The sequence below is a fragment of the Microtus pennsylvanicus genome, chromosome 17, assembly GCF_037038515.1.
Source record: "Microtus pennsylvanicus isolate mMicPen1 chromosome 17, mMicPen1.hap1, whole genome shotgun sequence".
Taxonomy (NCBI): domain Eukaryota; kingdom Metazoa; phylum Chordata; class Mammalia; order Rodentia; family Cricetidae; genus Microtus; species Microtus pennsylvanicus.
The window spans coordinates 15,987,413-16,013,324 of record NC_134595.1 but is presented as its reverse complement, the minus strand read 5'-3'; the positions used below and the strand labels follow the sequence as shown (position 1 = coordinate 16,013,324).

Below are 25,912 nucleotides of genomic sequence, written 5' to 3'. Positions count from 1 at the left end.
GGCATCATTTGCAAACACCTAACTTACAAGGAAGCTCAAGTCACCTGACACCAAGCACAGACGCCATGGACTAAAGAACACTTAATATCTCATTCAAATAAATGCAGAACTAGGAAGTTCCTCATTTTCCGACACAGCCTCCATGCTGATGTGTCTCCGCATTTACCATTTATTTAAGACTACACAAATTCAAACTTAAAAGATGCTCCAAAAGATAACCTGATGTATTTGTCACGGACCGCAGGGCAGACCACTGGGTGGAATAGGTACCTTTGTCGTTGGGATAAGGAGCGTGAACATTGTTGCTGGGAACAGACACATTTTGGTGGTGCGGCTGGTTCACAGTTTCTAAAAAGGAAACTAAATTTTCATGGTGTGAGAGCTCCTCCGCCACAGGGAAGGAGACGATGTTCCAGTTCAGCTGGGTGTCCCCCTCCGTGAGTGCCCTGAACAGGGAGGGGATGGGCTCATGCAGCTCCTCCACGGTGCTCTTTGAGGTGGGAGGTGTGTCGCTGTAATTCCGAGGGTTACACATGCCTGGGGAGACAAAGGGAACGGAAGTTTACTTTCCTCACTGGTTGTAATGTTTTGGGGTTCTAATTCCCTGGAACCAAGGATCTGTGTGCTAACCACCATGATTTCTAGCGTTATGAATGCATGTTCCCCAGACTTTTCCCCCTGAAATGACAAAAAGTAATGAGAGCCACCCACTGAGAAAACCAAGGTTACTACCCTCCACTCACAGGACTCTGGAGTGTGATTCCAGGACTTTGGTAGTATAAATACAGTGAGCCAGGGATGCACGTGCACATTGTGTGTATGTGTGTGTGTGTGTGTGTGCGTGCGTGTCCTGAGACCGGGTTTCTATAAAGTGCAGGCTTGCCTTGAACTCGCCCAAGTTGGCCTCATGTTTCTGGCCATCCTCCTGTCTCAGTCTCCCACGTGCTGGGATTACAGCACATGCCAGTCAGTTGGAATGATGCATTTCAAGTCATGAGAGTCAAGCCTGTGAAGTCCAGCAAACTCACCTTTAAAGTGAAGAAATAAATGAAATCACCCAGGACAAGGATAAACTAGAGCAGTTTATGAACGCTAAAGGGATTTCACGCCCACTGTATACAGGTACTGCAACTTCTTTGTCCCCTGATCTGCGCAGACATCTAAGCTGGTCTCACATCTGTGGAGTGCTTTAGTAGCCTGATACACAAGTACTTCTATGGTACTAAGCTTAGGATTGTTGGACACAGAACAAAGCATCAACTTTTTTTTCTTTTTGAGAAAATATTATGCTTCTCAAACACATATCTGAAAGTCTGAAGGCCCAGTTTCTCCTTCCTCTTCACCTCAGCCCGCTGTCTCCAAGGTTACCTGCATGGGGGTTTGTCAATGGCACTGAACTGAACTCTCAGTTGGCACTACCTTTTCTTCAATCCACGTTCTTCTCTCGTCTGCCCTGTCTTGTTTCACTGGCCTCTATTACACCTTTTAAAGAATGGTGTGTGATGTATCTTTTTCATCTCTCTCAAATGAAAATGTAAATTTTCTTTTTTAAAACCATAAAGGTTGGGAGTGGTGGTGTGCACCTTTGATCCCGGCAGAGGCAGAGGCAGATGGATCTCTGAATTCCATGAATTCCAAGATGACCTGGTACACAGTGAGCTCCAGATCATGTTGGTCTCCACAGTGAGCCCCAGATCATGCTGGTCTCCACAGTGAGCCCAGATCATGCTGGTCTCCACAGTGAGATCTTGTCTAAAAAGGACGAAGGCACAAAAGGGACTATGCCAGGAGAGGAGCAGTAGGAGTGGAGAACAAGAGATGACGTCAGAGGTGCTACGTATGATAAAAATGTGTAACATACATGTATGAAAACATCACAAGGAAACTTTGTTCTGTCTTACATGTTCACAAAACCGAGGTCACTGATCCAGCAATACTGATGAGTTGGACTTATAAGTTGGCAGTGTAGACTTATTCCTTGGACATGCACCTGCCTGCTTTCCTCCACCCCTCCCTGTCTTCCTTTCTTTTTTGTTTTTGTTTTTTTGTTTGTTTGTTTTTGTTTTATGAGACAGGGTTTCTCTGTAGTCTGTAGCTTTGGAGAATGTCCTGGAACTCACTATAGACCAGGCTGGCCTTGAATTAACAGAGATCTGCTTGTCTCTGCCTCCTGAGTGCTGGGATTAAAGGTGTGCGTCACCACCACTGGCCTTTTTCACCATCCCTTCCTTCTTTGTCCTCCCCTCCCTCTCTCCCTACACTGGTTTCAAACTTGTGAAGCCACAGATTCCAAACTCAGCCTTCCAAGCTGTAGGTATCATCACACTCGTGAATTATTAATCTCTCTCTCTCCACTCTCTCCTTTGGTAGCAGGTGGTGTACTCTCTCTCTGTCTCTGTCTCTCTCCTTTGGTAGCAGGTGGTGTAATCTCTCTCTGTCTCTGTCTCTCTCCTTTGGCAGTGGGTGGTGTACTCTCTCTCTGTCTCTGTCTCTCTCCTTTGGCAGTGGGTGGTGTGATCTCAGCAGGGTCTCATACACAGAGAGTCCTTTCTTTCCCTTTTCTCTTCTTATTTTGATCATTCACAGCCAAATATATAGGCAAAACACCCATATAATAAAAATAAATAAAAAGATTAAAAACTAAAAGTGTTCTTCATTGATTCCTCACTCGTACACTTCTTAATCTTTTATTTAAACTATTTTTATATAATTATATACAAGTAATATACAATAATTCTCTATATATTTACCTTATGCGGTGTTTATTTACATGTATGGTACACTTTGTGCTGGCTAGTTTTATGTAAATTTGATACAAGCTCAATTCATCAGAGAGAAGGGAGCCTCAATGGAGAAGACGCCTCAATAAGATGAGGATGCACAGTCTGAGAAAACCAAACCAAACTAACCAATCAACCAAACAAAAAAACCACCCAAAACAAAAGATGAGGCTGTAGGCAAGACTGGTGACAGACAGGGAGGAGGACCCAGATCACTGCTGGTGTTATCACCCTGGGCTGGTGGTCCTGGGTTCTGTAAGAAAGCAGGCTGAGCAAGTCATGGGGGCAAGTCAGTAAGCAGCCCCCCTCCATGGATCCTAAGCTGCCCTGGCCATGGTGTCGCAGCACAGCGGGATGACTCTGACTGGGACAGACAGAGGCTCACCCACACAGTCGCAGCACTCATCCCACAGCGCCCCGAGGCACAGCATGCACTCCTTACAGCACGGGCAGCTTCCTTCTCCCGGCCGGCACTGGCAGAGCTCCTAGAAATAAGACAGATTCCAAATGATTAGAGAGAAATAACTCTCCGAGCAAAAGAATAACCCACAGTATTTTCATTTATAAAAATTTATTCCTGATGTACTTTTTATTCAACAACAAAAAGTTATTGTCATCTCGCTGTCTCCTTACAGTAAGAGAAACCCTAAGACATATATAAACAGTAAAACACCCATACACATAAATTTCTTTTTCAAAAAAAAAAAACCCACCAATATCCTTTTAAATTTGTTACTTTGGAATCTGGCTTCCACAAGTACCAGACACAGAGACACACAGGTATATCCATGTGCAATCATGGTATACAGACATGCCCCCTCCCCCTCCCGCCACATTAAAAAACAAAACACCAAAATGCTTTACAATTGTTAGTGTAGAGTCTGGTGCGGTGGTACAAACCTATATGGTTCCAGTCCTCCAGAGGCTGAGCTATTGGATTGCAATTTCAAGACCTGGTCTTGAACAAGTAAGAACGCATCAAATAGCAAGAGCCAGTGATGTTGCTTAGTAATGAAAGCACTTGCCTAATATGAGCAAGGCCCTGGTCCAATCCCCAACACTGCAAACCCCCAATACTATGTGAGTAAAGGTACAGCCCAGTAGCGGAAGGCCTGCCGAGCCAATAAAGCTGTGAGTAAAGGCACAGCCCAGTAGCTTAAGGCCTGCCGAGCCAATAAAGCTGCGGCATCCATCTTCCATCCACATCACTTCTAGTTTTATTTTTATTGATACACTGAAACAGTGTGCTAATTGTGGAAGATTATTTATAAAGATTGTAACAAATATCTTCCCTCTTTGGACTGTAACTTCATGATTTCTCCAATTATGGGAAAGAAGCTTTAAACTGAATCCATCTGGGCTGGGCGTGGACTAGAAGCAGCTAGCATGTGCATTGAATAAGGACAGTCAGGATAACGGAGAATGGAGTCCATCACACAAATGCTGAGAGAGCATCAGAATAAAGGGAACGAGAGGACAGCTGAAGCGCATGAGAGACAGAAGAACCCCAGCCAGGGCCTCCTAATAAAGGGACATAGGAGCCAAGAGGCAAGCCTGTCATCCTGATAAAAAAAAAAAGACTATGGACTCAACCCAGGGAAAGCCTTGAATCCACTCGGGGGATTTCATGGACCAAGACTCCTCTGCAATCAAGAGGGTTTCTGACTAACTCACTTAGCTGACCTATACTTGATGAGCTAACACATACAAACTTGTATCGTGTGGACTCTGTCGAATTTGTATCCTGAGGCTGTAGTTCTGCTATGCAGACATTAGGAGGCACAGCTAGGCCTGAAAGTGTGACATATAGCTCTGTGGTAGAGTGCACGCTTAGCCTGTGAAGCTAAGCAAGCTGTCCTCATGCCTCAGAAAGATAACAGCGGAACCAACACAGAAACCTAATGCAACATGGAAACAGAATGCTGTGAAAGCAAGCTTCCTGGAAGCCCAGGAAAACGGGAGTTATAAAGCTTTGTAACTCGTTCCCCCATAAAACTCGTGCCCTGTCTTTGGAGCAAGAGTGCACTTTCTGAACATACATACATATGCATACATACATATACATACATTCACACATATGTAAGTACTTAAAGACCATCCAGCTAATGCTGATTCCTTGGTTTTTACTTTTACAAAAGCTGCCATTGGCCAAAGACATAAAGTTTCTTTCAAATTCATATATATATATATTTTCATATTCACTGTTCTTGCAGAGAACTTGGGTTCAATACCTAGCAACTGCATGGTGGTTCATAACCACCTGTAACTCTAGTCCCAGGGACATGACGCCTCTTCTGACCTGTGTGGGCTCCTGCCCTCACATGGTGCACAGATACACACTTAGGCAAACACACATACACACATAAAATAAATATTAAAAACTATATCGTGTCTTTCACACAGCTTATAAATGGTAGCTTACATTACACAAATTTGCATATACTATGCTAAATCAATGACTTCCACTAGAGAAATTTTGGCAAGGACGTGTGTGCACGCATGTGGAGGCCTAACGGTGACTTCAAGTGTCTTCCCTAATTGCTCTCCATCCTATATACTGTGGCAGAATCTATTGCTGGGCCACAGCTCTTGGTCTCGGCTCATCTGACCAGTCAGCTTGCTTCTGCCTCCATTTCCCACACCCTGGGACTTCGGGCAAGACACCACACCCACCAGGAGATCCGAACACCAGCTCTCATGCTTACAGGGTAAGGGCTTAACTCTGATCTACCTCCCCAATCTTCAATGCACGTCTAATAAAACAGTGGCAATATAATATCCTGATATAAACAATAAGCAATGCTCTATTATCAACACCTGTGAATATCTTGCACGGCAGTTCGGCTCTGTGGTCAAACTCAGAAAACAGCCTTCACTCTCCTCCCACTCTCTCCTGCAGCCTGTCCGCGTCCTTAGTTTACTGTCCTTGTTGCTATCTGAACGAGGGGTTACCGTGTGAGGCTGCCCTGAGCGACAGGATTGCAGATGTGAACCACGTGGTCTTGTTCTTTATTACCATTTTCGAAACTTCATTAGTCCACTTTTAAAAACATAAATGTATTTAAAAATTCTCCACTTTTTAAACAGAAAAAATGTAGAGTTAAAATGTGAGATTTTCTTCCAACTGGGCTATTTATATATTTTACCAACCTCACTATGAATAAACTTGAGTCAAATGGAACATGTGACCAAACCAAACACAACATTCACAGAAGTCCAAAAAAGAAAGTGACTCAAAGCTTCCAACTGTTTTCTGTGGCCACATTCCCCAGAGTTCTTACGTCGGTTCTGTTTAAACACAGGCGCCACTCCAGGAGCTGTGTGTGCACTACCTCCTGCCTCATAAAGCTGCAATGAGGCAGATTATTCTCATTCTTCAAATGAAGGTATAAAATGCACACAACATTCAATTAGCAAATGGCTAGGATTTGACTCTGGTTTGAGTTAGACATTACTGCTTCATACAGGTTGGAATGAGAAAAATAACGCTTGTTTCTGTCCAGCATTTTAATAACTAGTTATTAGTCTTTCTTGGAGAAAAATCAACCAATCCTCATATGAAAGACTTCAAGCCGTTTAAGCAGAGGCACCTTTTACTCTGACAACTAAACTCAATCACAGGCACTTGCCCAAGCTTAACCATTGTTTGTACAGGGGGTATTATCAGCTGAGAGTCAGACCAGACACTGAAATCCAGTACTTAATTCTTTCAAGGCTTCAGCCGCTTAATGGCAACATCATCTGTTGTCCACGCTGAAAGTCTTGGAGAAAGTACAGTGCTTCCCATGGGGCATGACCCTAACTAAGTACACAGTCACACCATGATTCTGACTAGCTCTGTAGACCAGGCTGGCCGCGAACTCACAGAGATCTGCCTGCCTCTGCCTCCCAGTGCTGGGATTAAAGAGGTGTGCTACCACCGCCCGGCAACTAAATTAATTTCACACTAAGAAGTAGTCTGCTAATTTAGCGCAGAGAAGTGCTATATAACAGAGCCAGTAAACTGCTAAAATAGTCATTACAGATCTCTCAACAGAAGTCTGAGTGTGTTCATGAAATATGCTGACATCATCCTAAAAATGGCTGTGAAGCTAAAACTACTTACAATTCAGTGAGCTTTTCCCATTCTTCAGACACACACACACATGCATGCAGACATACAGACACACATGTGCCTCCCCCCTCTCTCCAAAGGCCCATATATTGAAAGTTTCATTCCCAGCCCATGGAGCCAGTTGGAAGTGGTGGAACCTTTCGGGGGTGGGGCCAATGTGAGAAAGTAAGGTAACTGGGGTCATGTCCTTGAAGGACTATTGGAACTTCAACTCTCCGATTTCTCTTTGCTTCCCTGCTACAATGAGGTGACTAGGCCTCCTCCAATCTCATGCTTGCACTACCACAGGCCCAAACAGCATGGCCAAGCAACCACAGACTGAAGCTAGGACAGGAGAGCATATATATATCTGTAACCCAGGTGGATTGGTTATTTTCCTCACTGTGATTTGTGGTGGTTTGAATGACAATGACCCCCACAGGTCCAGAATGTTTGGTCTCTGTTAGTGGAACCATTTGGGAAGGACTAGGAAGAGGTGTGTCACTGGAAGTGGACTGTCAAAAGCCCACACCAGGCCCAGTGTCTCTCTCTGCTCCGGCACCACATCTGCCGCCTGCAGCCATGCTCCTGCTATGATGAGCTCATGCTGACTGTGAGGCCCCAGCTAATGCTTTCTTTCAAAGTTGCCTTGGTCACGGTATCTCTTCACAGCAACACAATAACTAAGAAGACTAGAGAGCAGGGCTTATTTTGGTTCATAGGCCACCATGGTACGGCTGGCGTGATGGCAGCTCTGGGGCAGCAGTGACATGCAACTAGAACACCTCGGAGCAGAGGAAGGGCATGGATGCTGGCTTTCTCCTTTTCCTCCTACTCTGTCTTCTGGATGAATGTGCTGCTAATACCCAGGGTGGGTGGGTATCTCCCCTCTCCTGTTTTCCTCTCTGCCCAGAAGTGTGTCTCCTAAGAGGTGATTCTAAACCCAGCAGGCTAACGATGAAGAGTAACCATCACACTATGGAAACTGATTATTGGAGGTATTCTGTCACAGCGATGGGGAGCAACAGACCATGGTAGACATGTGAGTGATCCAAATTTTAATTTATTTACTTTTATTGATCTGAATTTTAAATGTTATTTACAGTTTATTTTTAATCGCGTTATTTATTTGTCTAGAAAGTGTGTGTGTGTTCCAGGTATTAAACTCAGGTCATCAGGCTTGGTGGCAGGTGTTTTTACCCCCTCAAATATCTTACCTAAAACTTCTTTTTATAAAAGTATCAAAACAGCCAGGTGGTGGTGGTGCATGCTTTTAATCCCAGCACTCGGGAGGCAGAGGCAGGTGAATCTCTGAGTTTGAGGCTAGCCTGGTCTACAGGGAGAGTTCCAGGACAGCCAGGGCTAAACAGAGAAATCCTTTCTCGAATAACCAAAAAAAAAAAGAAAAGAAAAGCAACAAAACAGTAAAGATCTAGTCAAAACAACATCCTCTATTCAGAGAGGGTGACGGCAGCCCACCCGAGCAAGGGTGTGCACCAAGACAACCATTTGCTCGATGTTTAAAGCAAGACTTCTTCGCAGTCAGAGCACAAGATAAACATTTATATAGAGACCACCCTTATGCCTAGCAACTTGCAGGAGTGGCTGGGATGACCGCACACTGCCTTGACTGTTTGCAACCATCCTGGTAAAAATATTTACACGACCACGACCTTCCAGGGAAACGATTTTGTATTTGTTACTCAGGAGGCGCAGAGGACTAAACAGAGGCAAATGTCCTCACATCCTCACAGCCCATCATCTCAGCAGTACAGATGCTGTTCAAACCAAGCCAACAGAAGAAACCCAAGTTTCTTAAGGAACAGCCTGTTTTAAACCTCTGTATCATTTCCTGGGTTGTTGTTGTTTTTCCCCTGACTGCTGAGGATTGAACCCAGGCGTTTCACAATAGGTAGCTCTTGGTGGCTAGGTGACGCATCTAGAGATGTCTCATTTGTGTCACTGAGCCACATCCTTAGACCATATCTTTATCTTTCTTTTTTTAAAAAAAATATTACAAATTTTTATTATTTTATGAATATGGGTGTTTTGCCTGCATGTATGTCCATGTGCCACATGTGTGCCTGGTGCTCACTGAGGCAAAAAAGAAAGTATCAGATCCCTTCTAACTTATCTCATGTTAATCATTTCTGCGCACGCTACTTAGTGAGTTGAAGAGGACAGCTATGATCACCCATGCAGCAACGAGTCTTGTGCTCTGCAGACCATAGAACAGTGCTTCTGTAATGGCAGCTCAGCGTGCTCACAGAAAAGCAAAGCTGCGGCACATCTTAACCGTGCAGGACACTAGGCTACTTAAAGAATATCTCAGGGGCTAAAGGGATGGCTCGCTGATTACTGGCTGCTCTTCTAGAACACCTGGATTCAGTTCCCAGCACCCACGTGGTGGCTCACAGCCATCTGTAGCACCAGTCCCAGGGGATCTGACTCCTCCTTGGACCTCTGTGGCCACCAGAAATGCATGTGGTCACGGCATACATGCAGGTAAAACACCTAAACACATAAAAGTATTTTTAAAGAAATGCATGATACGTATACTAAAAATACAAATATAGTTAAAAGAAATGCAAGAAAATCTAAATAAAAGATAATTTGTTCAATTTCATGAGTTAAAAATCAATATTGTAGCTAGGTGGTGGTGGTGGTGCACTCCTTTAATCCCAGTTCTTAGGAGGCAGAGGCAGGCGGATCTCTGTGAGTTCGAGGCCAGCAGAGCTAGTTCCAAGACAGGCTCCAAAGCTACACTGAAAAACCCTATCTTGAAAAAAAAAATTATAAACTGAACTTCAGTGAAATATGAAACAATTTCACTACAGAAGAGAGATGTCTGGAAAGATGGTTCAGGGGTTAAGAGCACCGGCTTCCCTTCCAGATGTCCTGGGTTCAATTCCCAGCAATCACATGGTGGCTCACAACCATCTGTAATAGGATCTGATGCCCTCTTCTGGTGTACAGGTATATATGCAGAGTACTCACACATAAAATATAAATAAATAAAATGAGAAGAATAAATGCACAGTATTTGTGCATCTGTTAAAAGCCACAGAAAAAGTATGGGCAAAATGTAAACAATGGGTTTTAGTTAATAACAGTGTATCAATATTAGTTCATTCTCAGCAAAAAGTGTAGCACAGCAATGAAAGATAATAATAGCCAGAAACTGCTGAGTGTGGTGGTGCAAGTCTATAATCCCAGAAATTCAATAGGCAGGAGGATTCCAAGTTCAAGACCAGCCTAGGTAAAATAGTATGTCTGTTTCAACAAGAAAAAGAATAAAGAGATATTGAAAAATAACAAAATAAAGATGGACAGAGTATAAGGGAACTCTGCACCCATTTTTTTCCTAAAGATCAAAACTATTTTTAAAACACGAAGCCCTACTATGTTAAATCATTTCCTAGCAAGTTTTATCACAGAAATTAACAAGATGATCTTAAAATTTACATGGAAATGCAAGCAATCCAGAATCGACAACAAAATCTTACAAAGAACCAGGTTAGACTACACTACAGAGCTACAGCAATCAAGGTAATGTACATGCTCAAAATTGATTCCCCTTCAAAAGATTCACAAGGTATCCAAGTACCCAGACTCAACTATTTACATTTTAAATAGTTAAATACAGGGCACTGACACTGGTGGGTTGAAGAAAATGGTCCCCATAGGTTCATACATTCAAATATTTGGTTCCCAGTTGGTGAACTATTTAGGAAAGGTTAGGAGGTGTGGACTTGTTGGAGGAGGTGTGTCATTGGGGGTGGGCTCTGAAGTTTCAAAAGCTTTCTACTTCCTGCTTGTGGGTCAGAGACAGCTCTCAGCCACTGCTCCAGTCTGCCATGCTCCAAGCCATGACAGACAGGGACTCACCCTCTGAACTGTAAGCAAGGCCCCAATTAAATGCTTTCTCTTATAAGTGGCCTTGGTCATGGAGTCTCTTCATAGCAACATAACACTAAGACAGATACTATACTAAAAGTTTCAAAAATAGCCAACAGTTACTTCTAGGGAATAAGGAATACGCTGGCACCAGACTTCTTCCCAGCAATGCGGGATCCTAGAAGATATCAAGGAAATGACTTCAAAACATAAAATTCTATATCCAGAAAGACCATCATGCAGGCATGCAATCAGAAAAGGTCTATTTTCAGGAATATAGGACCCAAAACGTTACTTCGGCACAGCCTATCTGAGGACCTAAAGGCACATTACAACAAGATGAAGGAATGCTTTTTCTAAAGGACAAAAAATGGGATCCGTGAATCAGTGAACAGCTAAGGAATGCATTAATGTGAAGTCTGTGCCGGGCTGCTCCTCAGCTACAGAGCATCAGCTGAGCCTGGAAACACCAAAACCAAACATTCCACCGGGGAGGCAACACAGATCAATAATCTACCACACAAGGCGTTAATGACTGCTGAGAAAGGATACTGAAAAACAGTCACCCGAGAAGGGAAACGTGCCCCTGTGAGTACGCAATCAGCGCCAACATGATCATGAAAGGGAAACCTCATTTACTGACTGTCAGCTCTAGAATATACTTGGAAACTAAGTATGGAGGATTCGGATACAACTAGCAAGCAGAAACATAGTTAGTGGTAACTGACAGAACTCATAAGTACAGGTACTGCTCAAAACACTTCACCCGGACACCAGTCACACAGGTAGGTACTGGAATCCCTATTTAATATACAGGAAACTACGGCACTGAAAGATTTACTCATTTGCCCAACATTATAAATACAGTAAATGGATGAAGGGGACTAAATGTGGACAGTCCGGAGCCAGAGTTCATGTTTTTATTTATTGTGTACATGTGCACACGTGCACTAGCGGGTATGTGTGTATCCAGCGCACAGATGAAGTCAGAGGATGGCTTTTGGGAATTGGTTTTTACCTTCTACCTTGCTGAGCAGGTAGGTCTCTCTTGTTTCTGCCATTATGTAGATTCCAGGCTAGCTGGTCTGCCAGCTTCCAAGTGATTCTTTTATCTGTGCCTCCTGTCCTGCATTAGGAGTTTGGGTATGGCCAGGCGTGGCGACGCACACCTTTAATCCCAGCACTCCGGAGGCAGAGGCAGGCGGATCTCTGTGAGTTTAGAGAGAGGGAGGGTGGGAGGGAAGGAGGATGGGAGGGAGGGAAGGAAGGAAGGAGGGAAGGAAGGAAGGAAGGAAGGAAGAAGGAAGGAAGGAAGAAAGGAAGGAAAAGGAGAGTTTGGGTGTTACAAACGTGGGTCGCCACACCCACCTCTATGTGGGGTTCCTGGAATTGAACTTGGGTCATCGGGCTTGCTCACCGAGCACTCTTATCCACTAGTTCACCTTCCCAGATACAGAGCTCATGTTCCTATTCATTTCTTTGTTTTCTGAGACAGCATCTCACTCTGTAGCCCAGAATAGTCTCCAGTTCACAATCTTTTTGCCTCAGCCCCCCTAGAATTGGGGCAATAGGTATGAATCACAAGCAAATTTTTTTCTTAATTATTATACTAGGCTACCTCCCAGGATACAGGTATCAACCGTGACAATATTCAGGTCAAAGTCTAGGAAACACTTCATTCCACACAGATTTGAGGCAGCCCACTACTAAGCTATACAAAACACAGAATACTGAAGACAGCTGGCCAGGTGGTATATGCCTTTCATCCCAGCACTCAGAAGGCAGAGAGTAGTTCATGTGAGCCAGAAGCATATAGTGAGATCCTGTCTCAAGTATAATACTGACTGCACAGTTCATAAGACAAGGAAAACTAATTTCTCTGCTTTCTGTGACATTAAATATAGCCATTAATGGTAGTGTAACATGATCCCATAGCAAGTTAGAGGGCAGCCTTGGTTATAAAAGACTCTAGTTTAAAAATTAAAATGGGCCGGGTGGTGGTGGTGCATGCCTTTAATCCCAGCACTCAGGAGGCAGAGGCAGACAGATCTCAGTGAGTTTGAGACCTATCTACAGAGGAACCCTATCTTGGGAAAAAAAAATAAATGGAAAAAGAAATAGTAACAAAAGTTTGTTCCTTAGTCATAGAGCTAAAGCCACCGAAGAAAGTAAACAGAAACAGTTACACAAGTCAAAGGTGGCTCTACACGGACCGAAGGAGCAGAACTGAGTCAAGGAATTTTCCACTTCAAATTTAACATTTAAAGATTCTTTTTTAAAAAATATTTTCTTGCATTTATCTGTGTGCATACATGTATCTACACACACACACGTGTGTGTGGTTATGTGTAGGTAAGGGCTAACGTTTGGAAGTTGGCCCTCTCTTTCCATCATTTGGGTCCCAGGGACTGAACTTGGTTGGCAGCCTAAACCCCTATGTGATCTCTTTGGTCTTCATTCTGATTTTAAAAAGAATTTTTTTTTTGACACAAACACATAATAGCTCTTTTCTTTCTTTAGAACTGCACAGAACTAGCCAGAATTTGGAAACAACCTAAATGTCCTTCAATAGATGAATGGATAAAGAAAATGTGGTGCATTTATATAATGGAGTTATTACTCAGCTGGTAAAAAAAATGAAATTCACAGGTAAGTGGGTGTAACTAGAAAAAAAATCATCCTGAGTGAGGTAACCTAAGACACAGAAAGACAAATATGACCAGTGCCTTGCTCAGCCATCAACAGAGAAGCTTCCCCACCGCAGCAGATGGGAACAAACAGAGCCCCACAGCCAGACACTATGCAGAGAGTGAGAGATCATGGAGCACTCAGTCCAAACTGGGAGGTCTTCATCCAATCCTCTCCTCGGGGCTCAGGGGACCCTGAGGAAGAGGAGGTGGATGAGTACAACAGTCAGGGGGAATGCGGGACACTAAGAAAATAAGGCCCCTAAACCAACAAGATCTCTCTACATATGAACTCAGAGAGACGGAAGTAGCATACACAGGGTCCTAGAGCTGGAAGGAGGGGAAGTCACATGCCCCCCCATCCCTAACCCAGAAACAATCTCCAATGGATAAAAACTTGTAAAAGAAAATTTGGTTTCCCCTAGGGCAACTGAAATGCCCTAGAATCTATGAAGATGATCCTAAGGAAGACTTCTAGTAATGGGGGATAGGGAGTCTCAACTGGTCATCTCTCGAAGCCAGGTGAGCCTTCCACTGGTGGGATTAGGTTACCTTCAGCTGAGTTGTTGGCCAAGGGGATCCCATGGAAATCCCCCCTCCCCTCAAAACTCAGGCTGTTGCTAAGAAAAAGGGTTGCTCTCCACAAACTGACATCAGGGCCCCCCACTTTGCCAAGGACAATGCCCACACAATTCATTGAGCATGGACAAGTTGAACATAGAGCCCTCATCCCTATATTCCTAGTCTCTTTGGTACAGAAAGGCTACTTTGCAGGACACCAACCCAGCCAAAAAATCTTTGGCCTACAATCTATCCTGCCGACAAAATAGGCTAGGGCACCGGTGGAAAAGAACTTGTGGGAGTGGCCAACAATGTCTGATCTGATCTAAGGCCCCCTCCATGAGCTCATACCTGACACTGCTTGGGTAACCAAGAACCAGAGACCTAGGGAAAGACCACTGATCTAATAATAATAATAATAGTAATAATAAACAACCAACAAAATGATTCCTAATGATATTCTGCTCTACTCATAGATCAAAGTCTTGTCTAGTAATCATCAGAGATATTTCCTCTCTGCAGATGGGAACAGATGCAGAGACCCACAGCCAGACGTTATATGGGAGAGAGACTAAATTGGAGGTTTCCATCAAATCCCTCAGAAATCAGGGAATCCTTGGGAAGAGGAGGAAGATGGTAAGAGCCAGAGGGGATAGAGAACAATAAGAGAACGAGGCCCTCTGAATCGACTAAGCATGGCTCACGTGAGCTCTCGGAGACTGACGCAGCAAGCACAGGCGTCTGTAATGGTCTGAGTATATGATACCCATTAGCTTAGTAATTTTATGGGACTCCCAACTTTGAGACCAACCCTTCTGCCTGCTCTTGGGACCCTTTTCCTCTATTGGGTTGCTGTGTCCAACTTCAATTTGATAGTTTTCTCTTTACTTTCTTTTGTCATGTTTGGTTGTCATCTCATAGAAGCCTGTTCTTTTCTTTTCTTTTTTTTTTGAGACAGGATTTTTCTGTAGCTTTGGAGCCTATCCTGAAACTCGCTCTGTAGACCAGGCTGACCTTGAATTCACAGAGATCTTCTGGGATTAAAGGCACAAGGCACCACCACCCAACGCCTGTTCTTTTCTAATAAAGGACAGAAAGGGATGGAAAATGGGGAGGAACTGGGAAGAGCAGAGGCAGGGGAAACTAATTGGATACACTGTATCAGAACTTACCTTCAGTAAAAGAAAAAAAAATTTTAAAAAGAAAAGAAAATTTGGTTTCCTCTGGAGGAGTCTGAGTGGGGAAACAGACCACTATTAGCCGTGGGCTTCCTGTCCAGCACAGATGCCAGTAGAGGAGGAACTCAGCAGCAGCTATGGCAGTTCCTTAACTCACAATGTCATGTCAGAGTGTCTTAGTCAGGGTCACTATTGCTGTGCTCAAACACCAGGACCAAAAGAAGTTGAGGAGGAAAAGGTTTATTTAGTTTACACTCCCACATCACTGTTCATCCTTGAAGGAAGTCAGGACAGGAACTCCAACAGGATAGGAACGTGGAGGAAGAAGCTGAAGCAGAGACCACGAAGGGGTGCTTGCTCAGCCTGCTTTCTTATAGAAACCAGAACCAGCAGATCAGGGGTGGGCACCCCATCAATCACTAATTAAGAAAGTGTCCTACATCCAGGTCTTAAGGAGGGATTTTCACAACGAGGCTCCCTCCTCTCAGATGACTCTAGCTTGTGTCAAGTTGACATAAAACTATACAGGACACAGGGCTTTTTACTTTTCTCCCTTCATTTTTATAATATTTTTATTTTATTTACATATTTTTATTCTTTCTTTTTTACCTACAGGCCCTTGAGTATATGTTATTGCTTCAGTTTAGTGTTTTATGGAATTCTTGAGTGTGAACGAGTAGGTCTCTGTTTCTTGTACCTTTTTTGGGGCTCTTTTTCTTCTGTTTGTTTGGTTCTATTCCAACGTATTAGTTTTTGTTTATATTATATCATATCTTGTTGTTGTCCCTTAGAAGCCTGTTTGTTTTCTAATGTGAGACAGAAAAGGGATGGGTCTGGATGGGAGGGGAGGTGGGGGCAACTGGGAGGAGCAGAGGGAGGACTGTAATCAGGATATATTATGTAAGTAAAAAAACTATCTTTAATAAAAGAAAAAATTTAAGTAAAGTATTTTAAATAAAGAACAGTGTGTGTGTGTGTGTGTGTGTGTGTGTGTGTGTGTGTGTGTGTTCACACACAGGTACACACTGCACAGAAGTTAGGGTTAACCTTGGTGACTGTTCCTCCGAAGGCCTCTACCTTTGTTTCTGAAGCAGGGTCTCTCTCCCTGGGCCTGGAACTCACAGATTAGGACGGAGTGACTGCCAGCGAATCCCAGGACCTTCCTGTCCCACCTCTTGCACTGAGATTACAAACACTCATCGCCACCCGTGGCCACTGCACACAGCCTTTATGTGCAGATGACGGAAGCCGAGACCTCATGACTGAAGATTCCTGTTAACTCTTTTAATCCACATGAGATTTACTTTTGGTAAGGTTTGAGGTAGAGACATGCTGTTTATCTAGGCTAACCCTTCCACAGTGACTTGTAAGGCTAGCCCACCACAGACCAAGATCCCTTCTTAGTCTTCAGCTTCCACAAGCGGCTCCTCAGGGTCTGCCAGGTAATCTTTTTCCATCATGATACTGATGGAATAGCTATGTAAGAACGTTCTTGAGGGCTGCGGGATGGCTCAGCAGGCGTGAGGCTCTGGGTTCCACTTGGAGCATACATGTAAGAAGCAGGGCATGGTGGTTTGCAATCCCAGCACGGGGTACAGAGACATTACTGGCTGGATAGCCTACCCTGGCAGCAAGCCTCAAGTCCCAGGGAGTTACCCTGCCTTAAAAGCAGGGTGGGAGCTCCTGAGCACCAACACTCAAGGCTGACACACACGCGCATATACATATACAAACATGCACACATACAAGTTCTGATCTATTAAACATGCAGATAGAATTATGGATAAAACAAAATGGGGACTGGCCTGAAATTGCAACAGAGCTAAGGTGAAAATAATACAAAATATGACAGCAACCATTCTAACTGTGGATGAATAGTTCATTGTTCCTCTCTCTGCACATGCTTCAAAACATCCTCAGAATAACCTGGGCTGTGAGACAGCTCCCTGCGGCTTGGTAGCCACTAGCCTAGCTCCAGGTTCAGTAAAAGACCCTGTCTCGATGGAACAAGGCAGAGAGTGACAGGATGCCTGACATCCTCCTCTAGCCTCCGTGGAGTGGTATTTTGTTAGTGCTTTAACAAATAAAACTTGCCTGAAAAAGAGTGTAGAGAAAAGCCACTAGAGGCCAGGAGTGGTGGCACACACCTTTAATCCCAGAATCAAGAGACAGAAGCAGAGGGATCCCTGTTAGTTCAAGGTCACACTGGGCTACACAAGACTGAATCTGTCTAAAAGAGAAACAGAGCTCACAAAAGGTGATCCCAGCACTTGGGAATCACAGGCCTTTAATCCCAGCACTAGGGAGGTAGAAACAGGAGTGACATGGCTGGGTGGAGAGAGGAATATAAGGCGGAAGGAGACAGGAGCTCAGCGCAGTCTGAAGACACAGTCTGAGGATGCACTCTGAGGACAGGATCACCCCTTCCGCCTGAGCGTCGGTAGAGGTTAAGAGTCTCTCTAGTGGCTGACGGCACTGCTTCCCTGATCCTTCAGCTTTCACCCCAATATCTGACTCTGGGTTTTATTTATTAAGACCAATTAGAATTCATGCTACACCTCCACACAAACAAGGACAAATGAATACATGTGCACCTACAACACATATATACTCACATGTGTACTTACAATACACACACACTTACATACACCACACACATGTTCACCTACAACACACATACACACACACACACATATATACACATACATATATGAAGGAAGACATAAAAAAGTTAAAGTCAGCTAATAACCATTTTCTCTAGTTAAATGTTTTGATTTAAAAGGTAAAGTAAAGAAATCTCAAGGTCCAAATCAGGAGCAGAAGGAGAGAGAGCATGAGCAAGGAACTCAGGACCGCGAGAGGTGCACGCACACACTGAGACAATGGGGATGTTCTACTGGGAACTCACCAAGGCCAGCTGGCCTGGGTCTGAAAAAGCCTGGGATAAAACCGGACTCTCCGAACATAGCGGACAATGAGGACTACTGAGAACTCAAGAACAATGGCAATGGGTTTTTGATCCTACTGCATGTACTGGCTTTGTGGGAGCCTAGGCAGTTTGGATGCTCAACTTACTAGACCTGGATGGAGGTGGGGGTTCCTTGGACTTCCCACAGGACAGGGAACCCTGATTGCTTTTCGGGCTGGGGGGGGGGACTTAATTGGGGGAGGGGGAGGGAAATGGGAGGCGGTGGCGGGGAAGAGACAGAAATCTTTAATAAATAAATAAATTAAAAACAAAAGAAAAGAAAAAAGAAAAAAAAGGTAAAGTAAAGATTCTATTAGGGTATGAGATTAATATACCTAAAGTTCCAATTACTAACTAAAAGGAAGAAAATATCAGGAATAGGCACAAACGACCTTTGCTCTATAAAAACTTAAGATGGTGTTTTCAAGTGAGAATTACAGCCAAAGTCAGCTGACTCACGCTCTACAGGGAAAGCTAATACAGACTGTGTGGCTCTCATCCTTGATGTGCAACCTGAAAGGCTCAAGACTCTAAAATGCACTGACCACTAACATGACATCACATGACTAACAGTCACTAACATGACTGTGTGGCTCTCATCCTTGATGTGCAACCTGAAAGGCTCAAGACTCTAAAATGTACTGACCACTAACATGACATCACATGACTAACAGTCACTAACATGACTGTGTGGCTCTCATCCTTGATGTGCACCCTGAAAGGCTCAAGACTCTAAAATGCACTGACCACTAACATGACATCACAAGTGGAAAATTCCACATCCGACAGAAACGCTAAAAATACTGCTCAAGATCACCCTCAATACATGAAATATAAACCTATTTTGTCTTTAGATTGTGTCCCATTACCAAGGTACCTGAACACACCACACACACACACACACACACACACAAACTTCAAAATCTAAAAAAATTCAAATATGAAACATTTTTGAGTGTAAACATTTCACATAAGGAATATTCAACCTGTGTGCATAGCTATTACATTTCCGAGGCCACAGCCAGCACCTCCAGTGGAGGCTACAAAAGACAGGCACCCCAAAGGAAAGACTGGTGATGGGAGGGGAGGAGAAGCCATGTAATCCATCACTAACTATCACAGCGGCATGGAGAATGGCAGCCAGTATGCTGAGTGAAAAAGTCATGGGCGCTGGAGACAAAAACAGACCAAATCCCACAGCTGTTTCCTAGCTACACGAACCTCACCAAAAGTGGCTTACTGTCACTTGTGCCTCAGGACAACGGGAGGTAACTATACTGATCACCGGGCTTCGATTGGAAAGGATAATTTTCAAATACCTGGAAGGAGATTCGATAATCTCAGCCCGCAACCTTGTGAGCAAGCCTGACCCAGAACCTCCCAGCCGCACTGCTTCCCAGACCCGCGACCTCAGAAGCTTCAGGAGGTGATGCACTTTTGCCTGAGGTTGCTAGGTTTTGATATCATCTGTTACACAGCAACCAAAAAATAATATGGTACATGTAATAATTTGTCTATTAATTGATAGGCTAAAAGTTTTCTAAATATAGTTATTAAGACACCTCCATGCACGCTAGATTATAGAGACTAGCGTGCTCAACACGTACAGCAGCTTACACAGCAGAATAGCACATTCTAGATCGAACTTATTAAACCCAACCTCGGTCGGATGGAAGAGAGCCATAGAGATAAAAATCTAAAGTTCAGCACTTCTGGCCCTGGCCCAAAGTTCAGACCAAATACTCTGACTTTGACTTATTCCACAGTGTCTACCTGTCCACAGTATGTTTCAATATCAACAAAAGCACCTTTTATCCTACCTGAATGAGGCACTTGCTCACATCGCTAGCACAGAGAGCTTTGTTACAGCTCTGTGACACAGGGAGGCTCGTCAGGAACACCAGGGAGGCTAGGGTTAGCACAACATAGTGTGACTTCATGGTTCTTCAAAGAAGCCCCTCAGTAACTGCCAGGAAGCTAAAAACAAAACCAAACACACAAAAACTTTAACTCAAAGGCAAGTAGTAGGTCACAAAATCAAACAAGAAGAAAAAAATCCCAACATAAGCCTAGAATTAATTGCTTGTGTCAAAAACGTTGAGGAATCATTTGAAGATCATTCTCAAAGATTACTTAAATATTCAACACTTCAGGCTTGGGTGGCCATCCTTAAAGAAACCTAGAATACTACTACGACAGGCATGATAAAACATTACAGTGAACATGGCCAGCGCCCAGCAATCTGCAAGCAGTGCCGACTGCACCGCTACTCCTCAGATCCAATCCCAGGATTTAAACTCATATAAGAACTACTAAAACATTATGTGCATGTCTGTGTGTGCATGCACACTTCGGGTCTGGTGCTGCTGGAGGCCAGAAGACAGCGTTGTACCCCGGAGCTGGACTTAAGAGGCTGTGTGGCCTGCCAGATGGGGGTGCTGGGAACTGAACTCAGGGCTAGAGGGATGGCTCAGCAGTCAAGAGTACGTAGTTCCCAGGGCCCATCTGGGGCAGCTCACAATCACCTGAACTTCAGCTCCAGGGGGAGAGGAGCTGAAGCCTCTGACCTCCTGGGGCACCTGCACACACATACACATAATAAAAATAACAAAAATGCATCTTCAAAAATATCAATACTGTATTATTTTAATGCATTTTAAAGTCTCTGTGTATGTGTATATAGGTGCTGCTGGAGGTAGAACTCAGGGCCTCACCGTGTGTGAGGCAAGGTTTCCACCACAAACTATAACTTCTGCTCCAATTTTTAAAATGATAGTATCAAAACAAAACTGCAAATGAAAATTATCCTAATTATCATCTCATTTTGTCAGTAAATACTTCAGAGAGAGAGAGAGAGAGAGAGAGAGAGAGAGAGAGAGAGAGAGAGGAGTGGAAGCCACAACCATTCAAATAAATGTACCAATAACAAATGCCAATAAATTATTAATTGCATTAAGAATTGTGGGTAAGCGTGAAAATATTCTTTCTGTTGGTACCATAGAGTCCTCCATTACTAAGGGATTACAGTACAAACAGAAAATAAAGGGGGAGGGAACCAACACAAATTTTCACAGGGGTTATAATTTGGGGCTGGCAAGTCGGTTAGGTGGGTAAAAGCATTTGGCTGGTCAATTCTATTCCTCAAACTCCTAATGGAGAGAGCTGCCGCCCTCCAAAGTTGTCCTTTGACATACCATGGCACAGGTGCACAGGCGTGCAACACATGCGCACACTAATAGTCATAAAATAAAAACTTACAAGATATAATTTAAGGCTAAAACACAAATCCACAATAAAATCAATGAAAATAAATATTAGCTGGATCTGGTCAGACATGCCTGTAGCCCCCGTATTTGACAAACATGGCAGGAGGATAATGAATTGCAGGCCAGTTTTACTTCCAAATCAAATAAATTAAAAGTAAAGATAAAAATAAGTGGCTAGAGAGATTGGTGTTTTAAGACCACTGGCTGCTCTTGTAAAGGGTCTGAGTTCGGTTCCCAGCACTCATATCTGGCAGCACTTACAACTGCCTGTAAGCCCAGCTCCGGGAGATCCAACGCCCTCTTCTGGCCCCGAGCAGCACCAGGACGGAAATGTGCATACACACACAGATAGGCACATACATTTTTAAAAAATATAATAAAAATAAATCCCCTCCAAACAATAAACTACAATTCTGGCATAGGGAAGGAGGGTTAAGAGGTGGACCCTGCTGGTCAGAAAATGAAGAGACGGCGCTCCACTCGGGGCTTTGTAAAACTCAGTTTTGAAACAGAAAGTCCTGGCGCTCCTGACCGCGGGCACAAAACATTCCGCAGGAGACCGTTAGTAATCCAATTTTCTCGTTCGCTCCCCCCGCCGACCAGTCGTGTCTGTGGGCAACTTGCCCGCAGCTGCTGCGCCCCCGCAGCCACCGACCGCGGGGACCCACAGACATCTCCGGCTTCCCCAAGCGTCCGCTCGCCGCCCCCCCCCCCCCCGGAGCCAGGTGACCCCGGCGTTCCTCGGAGGGAGGGGCGTCGAGCACCGGAGCCCGGACCCGGGGATCCCGGAGGCGGCAAGCACCGCGGCCCTTTGTCCCCGCCGCTCGGGCCTCCCGGCACCCGCTCCCTCGCCAAGTGCCGCGGCCTGGCCTCCGAGCCGCCCTCCCGCTCGCTCGCGCACCCTCCCGTGCTCACCGTGGCCGCGGCCTCCTCCCGGCGGCCGAGCTTCCAAGCCGCTCCCGCGAGCTCCGGCGCCGCCAACACACAGGCCCGCCCGCCCCCTGGCCTCTCCCCGCCTGCCCGTCCGCCCGCGCCGGCTCGCTGGCCACGCCCCCCGGGGCTCGGCTGGCCACGCCCTCTAGACCACGCCCCCAGGTGTGTGCACTTGGCCTGGCGCGGAGCCTGGACCCCGCCCGCGAGCCTTCTGGTCGGCTGCCACCTGTTGGACCGCTCGCCTCTGGCTCCAGCAGATGTGCGTTTTAGCAACCACTTCTAAGAGAGCGCTGTCTTCTCCCTCTTAATGGATGTAAGGAATGAGGCACAGACAGATGAGCGGAACAGAGCTGACGTTTGACATAAGAGGCAAGGTTCATTTTAAACACGTGTTTGACTTGGGATTATTGGATCTGTCCCCTACTTCAGTCAGTAACTCATGAAAAATTTCTGAATCCTTTAAGTGCCTGCCTATGCCCTTAAGTCAAAATGGAGAGAAGGCAACCATGAATTCTGGTAGGGAAGATCTCTAGGTCTAGGAAGGAGACCAACCTCAGATGGAAAGGGAGTTCCAGAAATGCTGTCTCGATCGATCATTTCAGCTTGTACTTTAGGAAGATGGGGTTTATTCCACCAATAGAACATAAATAAAGACAATCTACTATTCCATTTAGTTCTTTACCGCAACCTAGGGAATTGCTTTTCCAGCAGTATTCCAGAAACGTTGACTTGGAGCCCACACGGCCCTCTCACTTCGGGAACAATGGCCTAGTGTCAAACCCTCAACATAGGAAGAATGGTTTCCACTCTCCTTGATTTACCGGACGGTGGCAGAATGGAAACAGGCGATTTACTGAGAAGAATAGAAATAGCTTATTAGCTAAGAAGTGGCTCATGTTGTTATTTCATTTTTGTATAGTAAGTATAGGCTTTAAAAAAAATGGGGGTTGAAGAGATGGCCCAGTTGGTAGAGTGCCTGCCACACAAACATGAGGACCTGGGTTCAGATCCGTAGTGTTCATGTAAAAGCCAGGCACAGCAGTTGATGTTTGAAATCCAGCCTGGGGAAGAGGTGGAGACAGGAGGATTCCTGGAGCTCACTGAAGCTCCAGGTGCAGACGAGTTGTTGATGGTATGCCTTTGGAGGTTTTCTTTGATTACTGTTTTTTCAAGTCAGAATTCCATTAAGTAATTCTGGCTGTCCTAGAACTTGCTAAGTAGAAAAGGTCTACCACTGCCTCCCAAATTCTGGGATTAAAGATGTGCACCACTATGCCTGGTGCCTCATGTCAGGACAGAGATGGACCTGGGTCATAGGCCTCATTGTGTGTCTCTTCTTAGCGCACAGTCATGTTGGACACGTCTCTTTTCTCTGCCTTTCATGCTTTTCTGACTCTTTAACTAGTGTTTGGAGGACAGATGGCCAAGGCTAGCTTGTTAGGGCTGCCAGCGTTCAGGACTTGATACCAACAATTCTGGTAACTTGGGGGGTGGGGTGGGGAGATATATCAAATGATTTAACAGAAATATGACAAGTGGAGGGAGGATCTTTATGTACCAGTCACTGAGTTAGTCATTGATTATTGCTAAAACTGTAAATCTGGATAGATAATGCCCAGGTGCCTTCATCTATAAAATGGAGATTAAAAAACATGTATGCAGACATAAGTTTCTGTCCCACTCAGTCCCACAGCTGTTCAGTCCCAACAAAACAGAGTCTTATATTAATCATAAGCTGGTTGGTCTATTAGCTCTTACGACTTAAATTATTATTAGCTAGCTCTTACAACTTAAATTAACCCATAATACTTATCTATGTTTAGCCACGTGGCTTGGTATCTTACTCAGTAAGGCATTCTCATCTTGCCTCCTCTGCATCTGGCTGGTGACTACAGACTGAGCCTTTCCTCTTCCCAGTTCCCTCTTTCCAATTCTCCTAGTTGGATCACTCTACCTATATTTCCTGCTTGGATACTGGCCAATTGGCATTTATTAAACCAATACAGGTAAAAAATCTTTACAGGATACAAGAGTGTTCTCCCACTGCACGTGTATTTGGCAAGAGAATGTTTAGTACTGAAAGAGACCACGTCAACTGCCCAGCACACAAGCACCTGCCTCATCTTCCGGCCACTCGTGTGAACTGAGGAGGAAGAGGGATGAATGGGCTTAGCAGAGTATGGGGTGAGGTACCTCTCCAGTCTATAACTGCTATGAGGTATCCACGTGGAAACCACACTGAGTGGTCAGACATGAAGTCTGGCACTCAGACAGAGGTTCGGATTAGTGATTAAAATGTAGGGGTGTCAGTGACACTGAATACCACATATGGGGGTGAGTTTCAGAAGGAGTTCCAGAATGAAGGTAGAAGACAGAGTGATGCGGAAGTCTCTAGGGTAAAGACTGCTGAGAAAGAGGAGAAAGAGATGCTGTCCTTGGTCCCATGCCAAAAACATCTCCAACAGAGAGAGTCATAACACACAAGCCCTGGGGCATTCTATGACAGGCCGAAATAATGAGGCTCAGATTGTCCACTTCTCCAGCCTTGAGGTATCAACTTGCTGAATGTCCCATTCCTTAGCTCATTGCAAATTTTTTTTCTTTTCTTTTCTTTTTCATCTTTTCATGTATATGCATGTGTCCATGTATGGTTACATGTGGGTGAGAGCATGTGTTTCTGTGTGCACATGGAGGCCCAAAGGCCAGGTCTGAAATCTTTCTGGTCACTCTTCCATCTTTATCTCTTATTATTTTGTCCTCACCCCCCCCACCCCGCCTGAACTGAGGACCAACCCAGAGCCTTGTGCTTGCTAGGCAAGCGCTCTACCACTGAGCTCTATCCCAACCCTTCACTTTAGCCTCTTAAGGCTCTCTCAGTGAAGCCCAGAAATCCCTCATTATTACGGCTCATTTTCCTAGGCAGCTTGCTGGAGGCGGGAAAGGCTCCCTTTTCTGTGCCTTCTGGGACTGGAATTATAGGCAGGCCACTGTGCCAACCGGTAAAGGATGGGTTCTGGTGACCTGAATGTGGGTCCTCTCGCTTGCACAGAAAGTGGCTTTAAAAACTGGATCATCTCAGCCCCACAAATTGTTCTTTTAAAGCCAGGCCTACATGAGGAGGGGAAAAAAAAACTGAAGGCAAGGCAGTGGAATGAATTCCACTGGAGACAAAGCCCTGAGGGCAGCTGCACTGATTCATCTTCTTATGCCTTTGTGATGGGCGTTATATGACCCTGGGGTTGTGCAACGGCGGTGGATGAACCTTCTGATATTTCGCCTGGGAGCTGGTTACGGAAATGCAATCTCTGACATTTAACGCCAGGAGCGTGAGCGTAATTGTTTGGCTTTGAAGCAGATGCAGCAGGGTAACAGCAGACAATAGATCCAGCTGAATTTGAACCAGGAAGAAGAGGAGTGGCTTTGATGAGTCTCCAATAATAACAGCACTAATACAGCCAGCCTGCATCAGTGGAAGGGTCAGGAAGGGTCTCCCAAAACACTATCCAGTCACTCCCCAGAGAGCTTCCAACCCTGGAAGAATCCAAGAGA

At 44.8% G+C, this 25,912-nt stretch overlaps 1 protein-coding gene across 2 annotated transcripts in view; it reads right to left on the bottom strand.

Moving 5' to 3' along the window:
- Twsg1 (twisted gastrulation BMP signaling modulator 1) overlaps positions 1-22,477 on the bottom strand; it is a 45,138-nt gene extending 22,661 nt beyond the window's left edge. For both annotated transcript variants that reach the window (XR_012908167.1, XM_075951388.1), the window contains exons 1-4: positions 22,346-22,477; positions 19,985-20,141; positions 3,166-3,265; positions 271-537 (exon numbers count right to left, since the gene is read on the bottom strand). Coding sequence is in view for 1 of the 2 variants with exons in the window: in XM_075951388.1 (XP_075807503.1) it covers positions 271-537; positions 3,166-3,265; positions 19,985-20,104 (487 nt within the window). In the remaining variant the exon portion in view is untranslated. The remainder of the gene's footprint in view (positions 1-270; positions 538-3,165; positions 3,266-19,984; positions 20,142-22,345) is intronic.
- Positions 22,478-25,912: the final 3,435 nt, after the last annotated feature.